This window comes from Numida meleagris, chromosome 6 (genome assembly GCF_002078875.1).
Source record: "Numida meleagris isolate 19003 breed g44 Domestic line chromosome 6, NumMel1.0, whole genome shotgun sequence".
Classification (NCBI taxonomy): domain Eukaryota; kingdom Metazoa; phylum Chordata; class Aves; order Galliformes; family Numididae; genus Numida; species Numida meleagris.
Window position 1 is genome coordinate 54,767,115 of NC_034414.1, and position 15,955 is coordinate 54,783,069.

The 15,955-nt window shown below is 38.1% G+C and overlaps 1 protein-coding gene across 6 annotated transcripts in view; it reads right to left on the reverse strand.

The window, feature by feature from the left end:
- SYNE2 (spectrin repeat containing nuclear envelope protein 2) overlaps nt 1-15,955 on the reverse strand; it is a 158,690-nt gene that overhangs the window by 94,618 nt on the left and 48,117 nt on the right. For 5 of the 6 annotated variants that reach the window (XM_021403873.1, XM_021403872.1, XM_021403870.1 and 2 more), the window contains exons 40-53: nt 15,362-15,531; nt 13,352-13,661; nt 12,458-12,622; nt 11,244-11,600; nt 10,701-10,835; nt 9,998-10,141; nt 8,612-8,764; nt 7,680-7,835; nt 7,044-7,309; nt 3,741-5,856; nt 3,099-3,421; nt 1,987-2,131; nt 1,046-1,261; nt 390-655 (exon numbers count right to left, since the gene is read on the reverse strand). In XM_021403873.1, coding sequence (XP_021259548.1) covers nt 390-655; nt 1,046-1,261; nt 1,987-2,131; nt 3,099-3,421; nt 3,741-5,856; nt 7,044-7,309; nt 7,680-7,835; nt 8,612-8,764; nt 9,998-10,141; nt 10,701-10,835; nt 11,244-11,600; nt 12,458-12,622; nt 13,352-13,661; nt 15,362-15,531 — 4,922 coding nt within the window. The remainder of the gene's footprint in view (nt 1-389; nt 656-1,045; nt 1,262-1,986; nt 2,132-3,098; nt 3,422-3,740; nt 5,857-7,043; nt 7,310-7,679; nt 7,836-8,611; nt 8,765-9,997; nt 10,142-10,700; nt 10,836-11,243; nt 11,601-12,457; nt 12,623-13,351; nt 13,662-15,361; nt 15,532-15,955) is intronic. The other variant, XM_021403871.1, reaches the window with a different exon arrangement.

Here is a 15,955-nt window from a genome sequence, read left to right on the forward strand (position 1 = left end):
TAAACATTCATTAAGGCACTACTAAGGTAAAAGCTGCATTGCGTAAAATGTGCAAGGTCTGACTTTCAGAAGAGTAGAAGACTCACACATCTCATTCAAGTTCACAAGAGCTTGGAGCCTCCAAAATCAGTCACCAACCCTAATGGTTCCTTCTACATTTGAATTGCAGCTCACACATGACATGATAAGGCTCAGGTCTTCCCCCAACTAGTATCCCCCGTTGCCCACTCTGAAGATAGCAGATGGGTTAGATGGAGCACTAGTCTGACTCAGCAGAGGATCTTTTTTAAATCCAGTATATCTTTCACATATTCTTCAATATCTAATAAAATGCTGCGCTTGTAAGTAATCATATGTTATAACTTCCACCAAACTTTCGCACCACTTACTTTTTACAGCGGTCTTGCATTGTCTTTATCTCACATAAGGCAGGAAGGGCAGCTTCTGCCTCAGTATTTTCACATGTATTCACGATGTTCCTTATTCGGTGAAGAAGTAAGAGTAAGAGGAGCTGCTGCCTGTTGATGTTTTCCTCAAACGCGTACACAGAATCCAGTAATTCTACCAGTTCCTCTCTGGTGGCCTTTTCTTTCTCTTTAAGACTTTCTGGCTGTTCTTCCTGGAGCTTATCAAGAATTATTGCTTCTCGTTCCAGCTAAGTAAACAGCATGCCAAAGAATGAGCCAAAGTGCTTTTCTAATTCATCAACTTAAGTTATATTATTTATTTATTCATACACGTAACTAATCAGTAGGAACTGCGTATCCAGAAAGCTTGAACCTCTGATGGGTGCCAAAACATTTGAGTTTGCTTTAACAAAGAACATAGTCACACAGAGTCATGCTGGGTTCAGACAATGTATGCCATAAACATCCCCATCATTTTTGACTCCAGGTTCAAGAAAGTCTGGAGGTAACTGGCTCATCATTACGTAGAAAAAAAATGATGTTCTGTATTGATCTCAGCCCTGTACAGATAGTTTTACTATCTAAGGGTCTCAGCTCTATCACATTCCTCAAAACTTACTGTTTGTTAGGCAACTTACCTCCTCACTGATGAATTTCCATTCTTGTTTTAGTTCTTCACAGTTGATTTCCAGCTCTTTTGCTGCCTCAAGCAAACCCAGCCAATTTTCCCACAGTGCTGTTACAATCCTGCCCAGGGCCCTGTCACTTCCCTTGCATAATCTCATCAGCTCTCCTGAGACCTGCCTTAGCTTCACAAGATCATCTTCAGCCGAGTCAATGTTGGAGACTAAAATCTTATGCAAAAATAAACAAGCAAATAAATAAATACAGCCTATCAGAAGCGTTAATGAAGCATTCAGTAACATGATTAGAATCCTCTATTAAAATGGCAGTCACTCTGCTGAGCTGGCTAAATGTGTTTTCAGTGAGGGAATTCTGTATTGGCAAAGACTATGGAGAAAAGGGAAATAAAACAAGCAAAACAATCAGAAGAACAGCATGCACGAGAAATTAGGTTGCTTTTACTTTATGGTTATTTGGAAGGGAAATGAATGAGCTCTAGTTACAGATACATAATATAAAGAGTCTGTAATATGACGAGTACTACAAGAGAAGACAGCAGAAAGGCTCATTGTAGCAGGGGTATGGTGAGGAGAAAGCAAGAGAGTCCTGGATGGGGAAGTAGGAAGTATTCTGACTTTCCCATCTGAGGGAAAATAACAGCAATTTGAGAAATCTGATCAGTCCTGGTCCTGCAAAGCAGCAATGAGGAATTTAAACAGAAATGCAACATCAGCTAAAGCACAGGTAATGTCTGATTTTTACAGCAATAATATGTACTCATTTTACACGGCATATTATAATCCAGACTACTTAAAGATACCTAAATACATGTCGTGGCTTAGTATATACGTAGATATAGGATAAGTGCATTTCTTACTACTCTGATATCACACGCCCTGCGTAACTGCATCACAGTTTTGCATGAGTTTTTCAAGTTCTTCAGAGCCTCTCTTACCTTGCATTCTTGTAAGTTCTCCAAAGCTTCTTTGTAAGACATTGGTATTTGGGATAAAGACTGCCCAAGCATCTTTCCCAGTTTGTTAAGATCATCATGCACTTTATCTTTGCATTTGGAATAGCTTTTGTATTTTTCCAAATATCTGTAGGAAACAATTACCAGACCAATTATAATTTGTTATGATTGTTTGTCTCTCCAAACATAACGCCCACTAGAATAATAAGCAAAAAAAAGTATTCTGAACTATTAATTCTTACTAATTACTTCACAAATTGTCTTTAACTAGCATTTTTTTGTATACTTCAGGTCCAAAATCTGAGATACTAAAGAGATTCAGGTACAAATATCCCAGCAGTAAAGAAATATAGGTGAGTATATAAAATGTATCAGCCAGATTGCTGCTTAAAAGAATTGTCTGTCTTCCCTTAAGTCTCCATTCTTCTCAAACATTCCCCAAAACGAGCTCCCAGTTTACAGCACACATTTTATTTATCCCTACAGTGTGTGATGTGTACAACTGAAATTTCTTATTTCAATATTTTATCATTTCTTTCCTATTGTCTGAAGCCTTTAAATTCATCAAATTCTTTGATTATAAAAGTAGATCATGTGGTCATGCTCAGCAGAATCAGAAGCACTGGATCATCAGCAAGCAGTTTAAAACTCCTTCTCCCAAACTTGTTCTGTACATTTACCTGAAGCCCCGTCTGATTTCTTCTATATTTGAACAAAAGAAGCTACAGCCTGTGTTCTGTGGTCTTGATTTTCTCAAGCCATAAGAACAGCCCATGGAAGACGTGCATTACAGGCCCCATGAAAACTATTCAAACCAGCACAGGCACTGAACTAGAGACTGTGGAAATGTGTTTTCTTCTTATTCTGGCACCATACCACATTCAGTCCTGCTTCATGCATATTTTCCAGAATATATTAAAACTGAATGCATTGTAAATTGTTAGGGATACAATTATTATCTGTTAATTTTCCTTCCATTAAAATCACACCTAGGGACAACAGGGTTGTTTACAGTTCTTTCTGCTGAATTACTTGGCTGTATTAGAGAAGAAACAAAACTGTATTTATAATTATAGGTTGGAACATGAACATACCTCTGTTTGTCAGCCTCCTTTCTCTGAATCTTCTCCTTTAATGTCAAACTTTTGTTGACTAGTTCTCTGAAAGTATTTTCCAGACATATTTTGTCTTCTGTTTTCACCAGGTTTTTCAGCTTGGAGTACAACTTCTCTACGTCAGCCTTTGTAGAGTCAAACTCTTCTTGTTTCCACTGTGGGGTTTGAAAGTTGTCCTCTGAGCTGCTGAGCTCTACTGCAGCGGAGTGGACTTCAGCTTCACAATCCTCAAGGAACTTGGCAGCCCTCTCAACAGCCTTGGTATAAAGCTCACCAGTCTTACATGCCTCCTCCAGAGCAGACTGAAAGTGTTAGAAAGACAAAGGAACAATCAAGAAAGATTTCTGTGCTCCTCTAGATGGCCAGACAGCCATCTCAGAATTTCACACGTGGTTGTCTTCAACACCCAAACTCTCAAAATTGGCCTGAGGTGAGAAGGAGGAGACATGGCAAATGCCCTCTACTACCTAAGTAGTCATAAAGAGGTGCTGATTGCCCTCAAACATAGAGACAAGGGGTATAAAGGAACTACTAATACTGGAAAAGTCCAGAGTGAAGAATGGCAGGACATGAGAATCATAGGTTTCATTATGGACATATACTTTTATTAATCATACTTACAACACGGGCAGCAATGTCTGTCTTCAGTTGTATTTCACGATCTTCCAGTGTTCTTAATTTTGTTTCTATACCAGCAGCAAGAGATTTTTCTTCTTGACTTTCCCCCTCTTTTTCCATTATACGTTTAATAGCAGAAAACTCTGCTGACATCATATTCTGAATTGATTGCCATCGCAGCTTTTCATATTGCATCATTTTCATGTCTACTAGCAGTGGCTGCTGGAGCTCTAACTGAACATGCTTTATGGCACGGGATAGATGCTCTGCCACATTCTGGATATCTTCCTTGTTTACACTCCGGAGACTAGAGACCAAGTTTTGAAGGAACTGACTCAATTCCTCAGCATCTTTCTCCAGGCTCTTTATTTCTTGCCTCTTTGATTCTTTGAATAGCGTATCAAAAACCTCATTTTTGTTTATTTGATTTGCTACCTCCTGGACTAAGTACAAAATTTGTTGAATTGTCTGAAGCAGAATCTGTGCTGATATAAGATTCTCAGCAGGAGAAGAATTAGACTTATCATTTAGTATATTAGCTTCTTTTCTTACAGCAGATGTCATAGTCCGGATTTCATTTAGCAATGCATGAAACTTATCACATTCCCTAATAACATTACCAAAATGTTTTATCTTCCCTTTAATTTTATTTTTAATTTTTAAAAATTGAGTTTGCAATTCACGCAATTCATCCAGCTGCAATGAGTCCCAATTTAGACCTATGCATTCAAAAATTTCTTTGAACTTCATTATTTGTGACAAATTAGACTGAAAAGATAATACTTTTTCTTTAAGTGCTTTGCATTTATTCTTCACTTCCTGCGTGGCCCCTGTTATTTCTTCTTCCAGTTTCAATTCACAGCACTGTAGATCATTAAGACCTTGTTGCAATGAAGTTATTCCTTCTGCAAACTCTCTGTAGACTGCTATCTTTTTTCCCACTTCATGACACTTACTCTGAATTTGCCTCTGTGTCTTCCTTGCTCTATTTTTCAGACTTCTTAATTGGTCAATCAAAAATAATTGTTCAGATAGACTCAGTTCCCCAGCTGTGATCTGACTATCTTCACAATGGGATGAGATAAGCCCTTCTATCTCTTGTATGTCCTTTAAAATCTCCTTTAAAATGTCCTGTTGACTGATTAATTCTGAGCATGTGCTGGTTTGGTTCATGTCAGGCCTTCCAAGCGTCTCTGCATTTCGAAGCTGACAGTGAACTTTTTCTACTTCTGCAATAAGCCTTTGCCTCTCTTCCAGCTGCAGCTCCAGGTGCTGTAATCTTTCAACAGATTTTAAAACAAGAGCCTTGTATGAGTTCTGTAATGCCTGTAGGAGGAAAGTCATATCAGAGATCTCCTCTGGCTTCAAGTTGGGAAGGATGTGCTGGAGCTCATTACCCAGTGTTTCAATCACAGGTTCTCTGTCTAGAACTTCATTCCTCAGAAGCTCACAGTTTCTGATCTGTGATTTAACATCGCAGGGGAAAAGTGCTGCTTTCTGATCAAGAGAGGACAATGAATCTTTCACCCATGAAATGTTTTCTTTCAGCTTCTTCATTATGTCTTGTTTCTTCACAGCAGGACCAGTGATCCAAACATCCTCTTGAGGAAAGCGTTGCTCTGATAAAGCTTCCAATTTGCTCTGCAAATCCTGTATACAGTTCTCCAAAGCTAGCTTTTCTTCATCGCTCCGAATTCTTTTCATTTGCAGTTCTATCTTTCTTTTTAACAGGGAAAGACCATGTTTAATGTTCTGTAACTCTGCGGTCCAAACTACGGGGCATTTGGCTTTTTCTCCAGCTGAGGAATACAACTCTGTTTGTAAATACTGCTCTTGTATCAATCTCTGAATATCCTGTGCTTTATCCATAAGCTTGTTAAATTCATTGATTTCTGCCAACACCTGATCATGCTTCTTTTGCACTGCCTGTTCCATGTGCTGCCACCATTGCTCCAGTTGCCTCATTTGGCTTGCTGTTAACACCTTATCCATGCATGTTAAATGCTGAGACAAAAGTTCTTGTTGAGTTTTCAGCCGGTTTAAAACATCTCTTTCTTTGTGCAATGACTGTACGCATGCTTTAATTTTCTCCAGAAGAACTGCGTTATTCATAGGACCCCTGCCAAAAATACGAACAGGTTTATAAAGAAAAAGGAAAAACAACATGAACTACACATGTTTTAAGAGAGTTTTGTCACACAGAATTCACTTTCATTCACATATATATCTTTCTTAATGTTCTCCCACAAACGTCCTAACAATCATTGGAGAGTGACTTTCTTGCTTATCCGTACAGTGTTAGTTATTTCTAGATATCTCTGCAGGTAAAGGTACATTCTAACGTGCATTCTTTAAAACAGCAGCATATACTAACACAACACAATGTGCCATTTCCTAAAATAAAAGTTGTCTCTCTTTTTAAAAATCAACAGTAGCGTTAAGTAATCTCTAAGTGAATTAACAACACTTTATATTCCTATACAGTTAAGAAAAAAACTTGGCTAAAAGAAAAACTTCCAAAATTCTCATTCATTCAGGATTAACCTGGAGGAAAGCATCTACTTGTCTTTTATTTTCAAAAGTATTTGAAATTCACTTCTAAAATACATCCAGCAGCTACATTTTTATTCAATCCTTTCCAATCTTTTTGCTGCAAATCAATTTTATAAATCATTTTAAGTTTTCTAATTAGTGTGTTACCTTACTGTGATCAATAGGCTAGTTCCATGTTTTGAAGGTTAACTCATAAAAAGTACTAAATATTTTGTATGCATGGGTTACCTTTGGATTGGTACTGCAGTTATTTATTGCTGTGTTCTTTCTATCAATTAAGTTAATTTTTCAGAGTTATGAGATACTTAATTTGGCAAAAAATTAGGATCGATGAGTCCTTCAAAAGAAATATTGCTCCAGTTTTCTAGCTAATTCATTTTAAAGAAAAAATATTTCATATCTGACATATTTTGCAAAAATATTTTAATATGGCATCTATACTGATATTTAACAAAGCAACCTTTTTTTTGTTTCGCCTAAAAACAAAAACAAGTAGATGTTGCTAAAAGATTACAGTAGAGAACCAGCAGTAATAATTCTGTTTAAATATTGCAGGTACAGTTTCAACATCACTTTACAAACCTCCGAGAGTTCTCTTTCTATCGAACATTAATGAGATGTATAAAACAAAGTATGTCTCAGCATTGTTGAAGCATGGCAGGAAATTCAGCCGACATCAGTTGTATCAGTAACATTAATTTAAGGACCATATTTGTATGCAACCTATTAACAGAAACCCACAACTATACTTACATTTTTATGTTATCTTTTTCTGTTGCCAAATTTTTCATTGAGGACCGAGCAGCAGAAAGACTTTTCTGGTACTCATTAACTAAACAGCTCTGCTGTTGCTTTACTGCCTTAACAGCATCCAGTTCTTGAAGCAGCCTGTCCCAGCAGGGCACCACAGGCTCTGGGGCTTGCAGCTCTGCTCTGTCCGATCCTGTTGCATCAGGAAATGTTTCTTGGCTCAGACACAAAGATTTTGCTTTCCACGTTTCCAGTTCACTTTGTAAATTCTACAATCAAGGCCATCACAGAAAGGATTAGAAGAGACTCTTAGCCTCTTTCAGCTTCAGCACAAAATACTGATGCATTCATATACGTATGCTTCCGTGGTTACATGTAGTGAGCACACATCACAGAAGTACACATGCAATCACAGGTGTATCTACTAATACACTTCAGAAGATCAGTACAAAAGATGGCATTTCTGTGGACATTTTTGCAGTTAAGGCACAGCGTTTGTAGATTATCTGTTACATCTAAACCACAGAGTCGAACCTTGGTCAAGATAATATGCAACAATTTTTTTCTGCCCAACTGAATCATACTTCTGTAAGTGTATCGCTACATTAACAATGAGGAATGGCTTTGCAATTTCCATACCTCCAGCTCTTTCAGTTGTTCATTTAAGAGCACAATATCCAGCTCAGCCACTTCATTTTTCAGCTCATTGACCTTTTGTTCCTCCTCAAAATAGTCAGTGTTTATTTGCACTCCAGGAAATAGTTCCTTCTCATCAATCACTGCTGCACCTTCTTTCTGCAATGCAAAACAGTGTTTATTTCTGAAGGATTCCTAAAATGGCAAGTTTTCTGACTGCAAGACTTGGCTTCATATGTTTAAGCCATGACTAAATCCTGCTGTTGCTTCCTCCTAGGAGGCCCTCCCATCACTACCACCCACCTCTGCAGTCATTCTGTCCTGCAAGCACCATTCAATTAGCCGAGAAATGTCTGTGAAAGTTTGAAACTCTGACATCCCCTCCTTCAAGTAACATCTTCCTTGCAACCACTTCTCCCTACCAATAACTCAAATTCATAGGTCTATCTACCCTGTCTTCCCGTTCTCTCCTGTACACACATGGGTCTTTTAGCCTCTCCTTACATTCACCTGGACATACAGATACACAGATGGTGTCAGTCTTCCTGCACAGTACTTTAAACGCTTTCCTTAGCTTTTCAGCTCATCAAGTGGTGAGAGATAGAGGAAAAATTGAGAATGCAGAAGAATGGGGGTTGCAGTGTAGTGAATAGCAATTTAAAGAGAAGGCCTATATATAAAATACTGATTATGGTGGTTCTGAAAACCAACACTGCCCTTTTGAACAGATACAGTGAAAAAAAAGAAGTGTGGCTAGTATTTCAGATAAAGTTCAAAACTACTGTGGACACGAAGCTGAATTATACACAATGAGCTTGATTTCTATGTGACAGTAATTGCCTCTTCGTTTATAACAGAACTTCAGCTGAAGCCCTCTGTAACAAAAATCCAATAACTCTGACAAGTGCTACTTGAAATATCAGAATGTCTTCTACCTCATGTGTAGAAACTGGGGGGTCAGATTCCTGACCATCTGTCTCAGCTGTTACAGGTTTCAGGATTTGACTCTTGAGGCACACACTCTGTTGACCCTGCTCCTCGTCTTCTCTGTAGGATTGATTCTCGACATCAGCAGGTTTCTCCTTTTGCTGTAAAAAATAATAATAAAGAAACAAGTAACAAAAAAGCCCTAATCAAATGTACTGAGTAGTAATTACAGTGCTTGAGAAGCATATTTATGATGCCCACACTTATAGGTAAATTAGGAAGGCCACAATTATCTCTTACATTATTGTGAACAAGGTTATGGCAAAGGAAACCACTCAGAAGAAGCAGTGCTATAATTTTGTTATAAATTTTGAGAAAAATTACAGATTGCAAGTGTTTTTCCTCTGATCTACACTGTTCATGTTTCATTATTCTAAGCATGGACTTGAACTGTGTACCCCTGAATGCTGTCTCAAATGCATTTTTAAAAGCTTTAGGTTCTTCCAATCTTGCTCTTGCAACTGTAGACAGTCTGCAGATAGGCACATAACCAGCTACCAGACAGAATATTCATAGCCACCTACACAAAATAAGGAATGGAAAATACTTACAGTATGTCCATGATGGAGAGCACATAATTGGCAATTTATTTGTGCTGCAGGGATACCTGAGCTATTGGCTGCAAGTCAGATAGGATATGTACTGAAAACAGTCCACCCACAACTCAGAATGAGCTAATTTACCCCAACTCTCAGCAAGTTCATAAGTGCACACTGTGCTCCGTCTTGTCATGGCTACACTGCTTACAGCATCTCATGCAGTTTGCTAAAACTAAAGGTCTGAGAAGCATCTGGCTCCATCATCTATATAACAACTCTTTAGGGAGGTGATGATGGCAACAAGACCCCTGGATTAGCTTTCTGTCTCCAACAAGAACTTGTTCTTCCCACACATCATAGCTCCAGCTCCGTTTTGTCAAAATTCCACTTTTATCATGGTGCACAAAACAGGGCACGGCATTTCAAATGCAACCTCATATGTGCAAAGTAAATAAGTAAATAAGAAATCTGAATAAATTAAAGAGACTCAAACAAAATAACTATTCAAACAAAATGGTTAAAAGGCACCACAATACAGTCAGGTGATGTGGAATATCATGTCCCCAGAAAGCCACTTTGTGGCAGCCCACAGTAACGAAACAATACCTCCATACTCATTTTAAATGTACAAGAAAGGATTCTGAAATTTAATGCATATTAAATCTGTGTATACCACACATCAGTTAAGAATATCAGGTTTTTACTACTTAATAGTAGTCATCATCCCCACTGCAACTAAACTGTATACATACACCCTCAAATTCAATCACTGTCTTCAATTTCATGTCCAATTACCTTCACTGGACTAGTTTCACTTCTTATTTCATCAACTTCAATACCAACATCATCCTGATGCCTTTCCAGCTCTGCTCTGTCCAGAAGGTCCTCTTGGACTCCATCACATCTGTCCATACCTGGGCTTTCCTTATTAGCTTCCTCCTGGTTTGAAAAACACAGCATGTTTTACAACCAGTAAAAGTCACAGTCCAAAATCCAAGCTTACCAAAGAACATTGTATTCCATAAGCTTTCTAACTGTTCTTCAGTTTAGCTTAATGAATGGAGGTGACCCAAACACCGTTTCTTGGAGAAACCTGCTCACATCAGTTTGCCAGGACCTTAGTAACTGTGAAACTGTTTCTGTTTCTGCTTCTCCAGAAAGCTCTGTATGGGCGGTTATTTCAATGGTCATCTCTGCCTGCAACTGCTATTACTGGATGGTCAGATCAATGAGGGAGTTCTCCAGATCACTCCTTCAGTTTACCACAGATGAAGTTATTTATGGTGTAATTATTCTGAGGTGATCTAGAGACCAGCAATCCCAGGTTAGTGACCTCTCACTATATACTTCATGCCTGTATCCTTCCTTTCATCAGGTGAGGAAAATACGTCTCTGTATGACCATAAATTCTAAGGAATTAAACAGGCATTGGTATTGTACAGACACACACTGTACATATATACACACTGACATCTATTAAAACATATTTGTCAGGTACCTGAGCAGTTTGCCTAGATCGGTCCTTTCCTTGATGGATTCTCTGTAGTGGTCTGTCTGACAATACACTGCTTTCTTCCAAAAGAGAACCATTTTGCTTTTCTTTCTCTGATACACTCCCAATTACAACTTGACCCTGAGAGAAATAATATAACACAAAACCTATTAAAATATATTTACAGTCACACAAATATTTGAAAAATGAATACATTAAGCAAAACGTAAACAGACAGGATAAATATTGTGTTGCAGTTCTCAGTAAGTCTTAATGGTATAAGAGAAACTCTTTAAGTTCTGAGATTACTGCAACAGAAAGGACTAAGGGTTATTTGGCAGAGGCATATCTGTAATTTTCATATCTACATACTTTTTCCCTCCAAATGAGGCTTTGACTAATTACATGCAGCTTGTGCTTGAATTGAAAGCTGCAGTTTTGAATAGACAGTAGGATTCAATATAGGATGCAATATATAAAAGGCATTTGAGAGACAGATGTCTCTTTAACCAGTCCTCCTCTGTCATTGCTGTCAGGAAATATACTCACATTACGCATTTCCAAACATTCCCGTAACTCTTCTGTTGTGGTGCCCTCTTCTGCAGCACTAGGAGTATCTGAAGTGATCTGCATCTCTCTCTTTAGCATTGTATCTGTCTTCTTCTCCATCTCTATTCCATCTGTGAGATCATCTTTTAACTCAAGGGCTTCAGTGAAAATATATTTTTTTTTTTGCTTGGCATTTTCAAGTTTTTCTTCAAGACTCCTATGTTCACTCTGAAGTGTTTCAATCTCATCCTCAATAAACTTCTGTCCTGGTGAAGAAGTGTTTTGTTTAACAGTTTCTGCTAAAACCAAAATCTTCTTTAGCATGTCTTCAAATTGACAAAGAGGTGCTTGTTGTTCCTTTGAACAGGAAGAAAACATGCCGCTGAAACATATATCCACTAAATATACTTAACGCTAAGATCTAAAGTCAATCACAAATATCATAAATATTTACCATGAACAACAAACTAAGCTGAGAAGTACTTGAAGAACTATTTGCTGCAGAAAATCAAATACTAAATTTTAGTCAGCCATGTACTTTTATGAACAGAGAGCACCTGAAGCAATATGCATTAAGACAATGATAAAATAATCAGACAGAATTCTGTGAGGTGCATGGTGATCTATTCAGGTTTTAAGAAGCTAATTCCTCCCTCTCCTATTACTCAGTATTTTAAATGTATTAGAGGTATAGCAAATTCTGGAGATAGAGGAATAACAGTGATCAGTATCTGAGCTATGGTTTCAGCTTTTGGTAGTTTCCTATGCTCACAGCTGCAAGACTGTTCTCAGTTCCACCAGACTGCAGGATAATGTCTTCCTGTCTGTGAAGGATGCTTCTTACCACTGAACTTAGCTCACTGGCACTTACATAAACTTGCTTCTCTGGATAATTTAAAGACACATACTAACACCAAATTTGACAATTTCTTTCTTTATTATGTCCCCAAAAATCTACAACCAACCAAATTAAGTCTACATGCTTGACACGAGGACAATTTTACCTTCCGTTCAATTGACAGTAAAGTGGACCTTCATTAAGAGAGATTTCAGGTCTACTTTCACCTTGATGAAAGGAATACAACACACACTTCATATTTTCGAAGTGTTTCTTGGTTGTTCAGTTTGACGCGAGTAGCTCTTATCTTTTATAAATCAGATGATCTCTACAAGCACCCAGGGGATAGACCTACTTTCTCCATGATGTAACATACCAGTGATTTCAACTGTTTTTGCTCAGTTGGTGGTTGTTCCATTGCTGGACTCACACAATCAGCAAGCTTTTTGGAGACACTTTTCAGCTCTGTGCTCAAGCCTGTTACCATATCCTGAAACTGCTGGTGCTCTTGAACATGCCTTTCCAATGTCTCCACTACAGCCTAAAAATCAAGGAGTTTCTAGGATTAGACCAACATTAATTGACACAAATATAACTTAGCCACAGACTGATACAGCTTTTCCAGGACCTCATCAGCACAAAACACTTATTTCCCATAAAATATCCAGTTAATCACAGCTGCACAGAAATCTTTTCCCCTTCCCAGCACATGACGAACTTCACCATGAACAAAATTTTTAGTAACAAGTAGAGGAGTTTGCATTCCATATAATTCTAAAAGAGACATTGTCTATTCAAAATGGATGAAAAATTAGATGCAGAATGCATCTAATGTACAAATGCAGTTGACTTGGCCTGAATTGGGTTGAAACAATAACAAACAACATCTAGGAAGTCATTCATGCTTCTAAAAGGAGAAAAAACTCATGTGACTTTGAGATTTCTAGGAATGGATGCTTCAGATCAAAGCTATCTGAATCTGCTTATACAGGTATAAACTATTATTCTTCACACTTATCTTGCTCTCATTTGATTAAATGTTTTTTTCTTCTGCAAAGCACATGGAAGTGAAAAATATGAACTCCTGGTGCTCTTTATCCCATGGTAAGAGAAAGTAAGGAATTCCCTACCCTTTTACAAAGCAATTTTCACCACTCCTAGTTTTAGTCATCAGCTTCTCAGTTGAATGGCACTACAGGCAAACAGTAAGACCTGCAATAAAATAGGCTTTTTACACCAACATTCTCATAAGAAAGAGTAAGGTTCCAACCTGTAGCTGGCTGAGCAGATTTTCATGCTGGTGTTTTAATTCCAACCACGATTCCTCTGTTAAGCAGGGATTCTCAGTGAAGCTCTGTAAGTGATCTTGGCTTTCTAATTCATTAAACTGGGAAGTTAAATCTTCTGCTGTCTGCAAGAGTTGGGCATAACTGGCCAGCTGAGCTTGCTTCTCTAGCAAACCAGGCTGAAGGGTAAAACCCATCTCCTGCTGCTGTTTCTTCAGTTCAGTTAGAGCCAGTCTCAGACCTTCTTTGCTTTGCTCATACTGTTCCCTGTTGAACAGAAGTTGCTCTTGAGGGCTAAGAAAAAGATACTGGTTTTAAAAGTATTACAATATTTTGCATTAATTACCTAAAAAATGACAAAGTACAGTCAACTCCACCATTAGAAAGAACACGAGCATACTGGATACTTTTCTTCAGATTTTTAACTAATGACCAACTTTAGGCTGGAATTTTCAAAGGTATGAAAAAGAAAGACACTGAAGTTAGTGCTGCTGAACTGGACTTAAATACAGGACAAGTGACTAACCCTCTTACATATGCCTTAAATTGTAACCCACAAACCCACAGTTTCTACTATCTGAGGTAAGATGCTCATGCCCTGCATTTTCAGCTCTTTATTCCATGAGAAGTCCTCTTTCAAAATTACAGTAAGACTATAAATCTTTTTCCTTTAAAAACATCTTCAGACAGCCTCCTGAAAGGGAACGTTCTGCAGAACTGAAACATTGTGTAGGTCCAGATGGAGGCGGTGGGGGAATGTTTCAGATCTATAGACAACAAAAACAGCATACACAATATGGATTGTGCTATCACAATCCAGTGACCTTGACATTAGATGTTGATTTGTTTGCTCTATAAATATACAGAATGATCCGCTGAAGGTGAACGGGTTACACTTGTCCACAGAAAATACACAACTATAATTAGTGAGACAAAAGGCCATTAAGCAACAGTTGTACGCTCACATTTAGTGATGAAGCTACAATATTTTCCAGATGGAACTTAAATGCCAACATTTGAAAATATGATCCCACACAAACAAATCCAAACAAATAAAGTCTGGTTACAATTCTGCAAAGCACAGCAGGGTAAATGAGAAATAGAGCATAGCCTCCCATACACTAAGTACTCTTGCCTTAAATTCAATATTCCCGTTTCATGCTGCTAGATGTATCCTATCTGCTATTCACAGGCCTAATTCTGCAAGGTCCTGAACATCTCTTCAGATCTGCTGAGCACCTCATCTCCTGTCTGTAACATACTGTGGAGAGGGTGTCTGCAATTTGTTACGTTGGATCTAATATAGCCAGTGCTCTTTCTGAACGCCACTTGTACTGCTTGTACTGAGTGCTTATTAATAACAGAAGGCAACTGAATATTCTGAAGAGTACTTATTTTTAATAATTCTTTCCCTGGAAATTTTTTAGAAGTATACAGTAGGTCCTTTCTAGCTTCAATTTATCTCAACAGCAGATTTCCCAGTGATTTTATTGAACTGCTCTAACATTCAAGGATGTTAAAGCAGACAAACATCTTGAAATTGTCTTCAGCTGCAAAATCAGAACTTCATTTTGTTTTCACCACACATCTGGAACCATGTGACATGTTTTAAAGGATCAATTTGGTTATAAGAAACAGTTACCACAGTGTCACAGACACTCAACTGCCTTTGCTGACTTACCTATGAACAGACTTTGGCAGAAAATAACTTGCAGCAAGAACAGTTGCCACAGTCAAGAAAGTGTCTCACAGAGAAACTGAATAAACTAGGCTTTAAAAACTCTACTTTAAAAATTCCAGCCTACTGGATTTACATCAAACTCTCTTTTGAAGCAGTAAGGGTGTGTGCAAAGGTAGATTCCAGCTCTGCTGGAAAGGATGCCTGGAGCCCTGAGCCCAGCTCACAGCATGGAGAAGGGCCAACACGGGCTAAATCAGTGCACCCTCACTATAACAGTGCGATCCACATCAAACGTTGGCAAATTCCACCTTACCTTCTATACGCAGTGGCTAACTGACAGGTCTTTTCCCACTGGTTCTGGAGCTCTGAAACAGTCTGCTGAACCTCTGGCTTCTTAGTTTTGTCATTTCTTATTAACATTTCTCCTAGAGGTACTATGTTCTGTATTTTGACATCTCCTGCATCTTTGAGAGCTGTGATTTCCTGTATTGAACAAAGAAGCAGTACAAATACAACGATCTTAGGTTAGAGAATAAAAGGTATTACCAACAAAATCTTTCATTCCTGGTTTCAAGAAAAAAGAATTCTCCTTCTAATATATCACATAACAAATATATTAACAGACAGATGATCTAGTTTAGAAAGCTTAGGATAAGAAGCTCAGATTTATTAATTTTTCTCTACATGACAAAACTGAACCACTACTGGTCTGACACAATAAAAGCATAGCTCCAAATCTCAGGGAGATATATTTGTCACAGTCCTATCCCTTCCACAGTAAGAAAAATGTAAATACAAGCAGTCTCACTTCTGGCTATTCTGTTAGAAGCCCCTTCGGTTCTCAGAAAGGAGACAACAGAGAGGAGGCGGGGGCCTATCACTCAGTGAAAGAGCAGAGCAGCCCAAT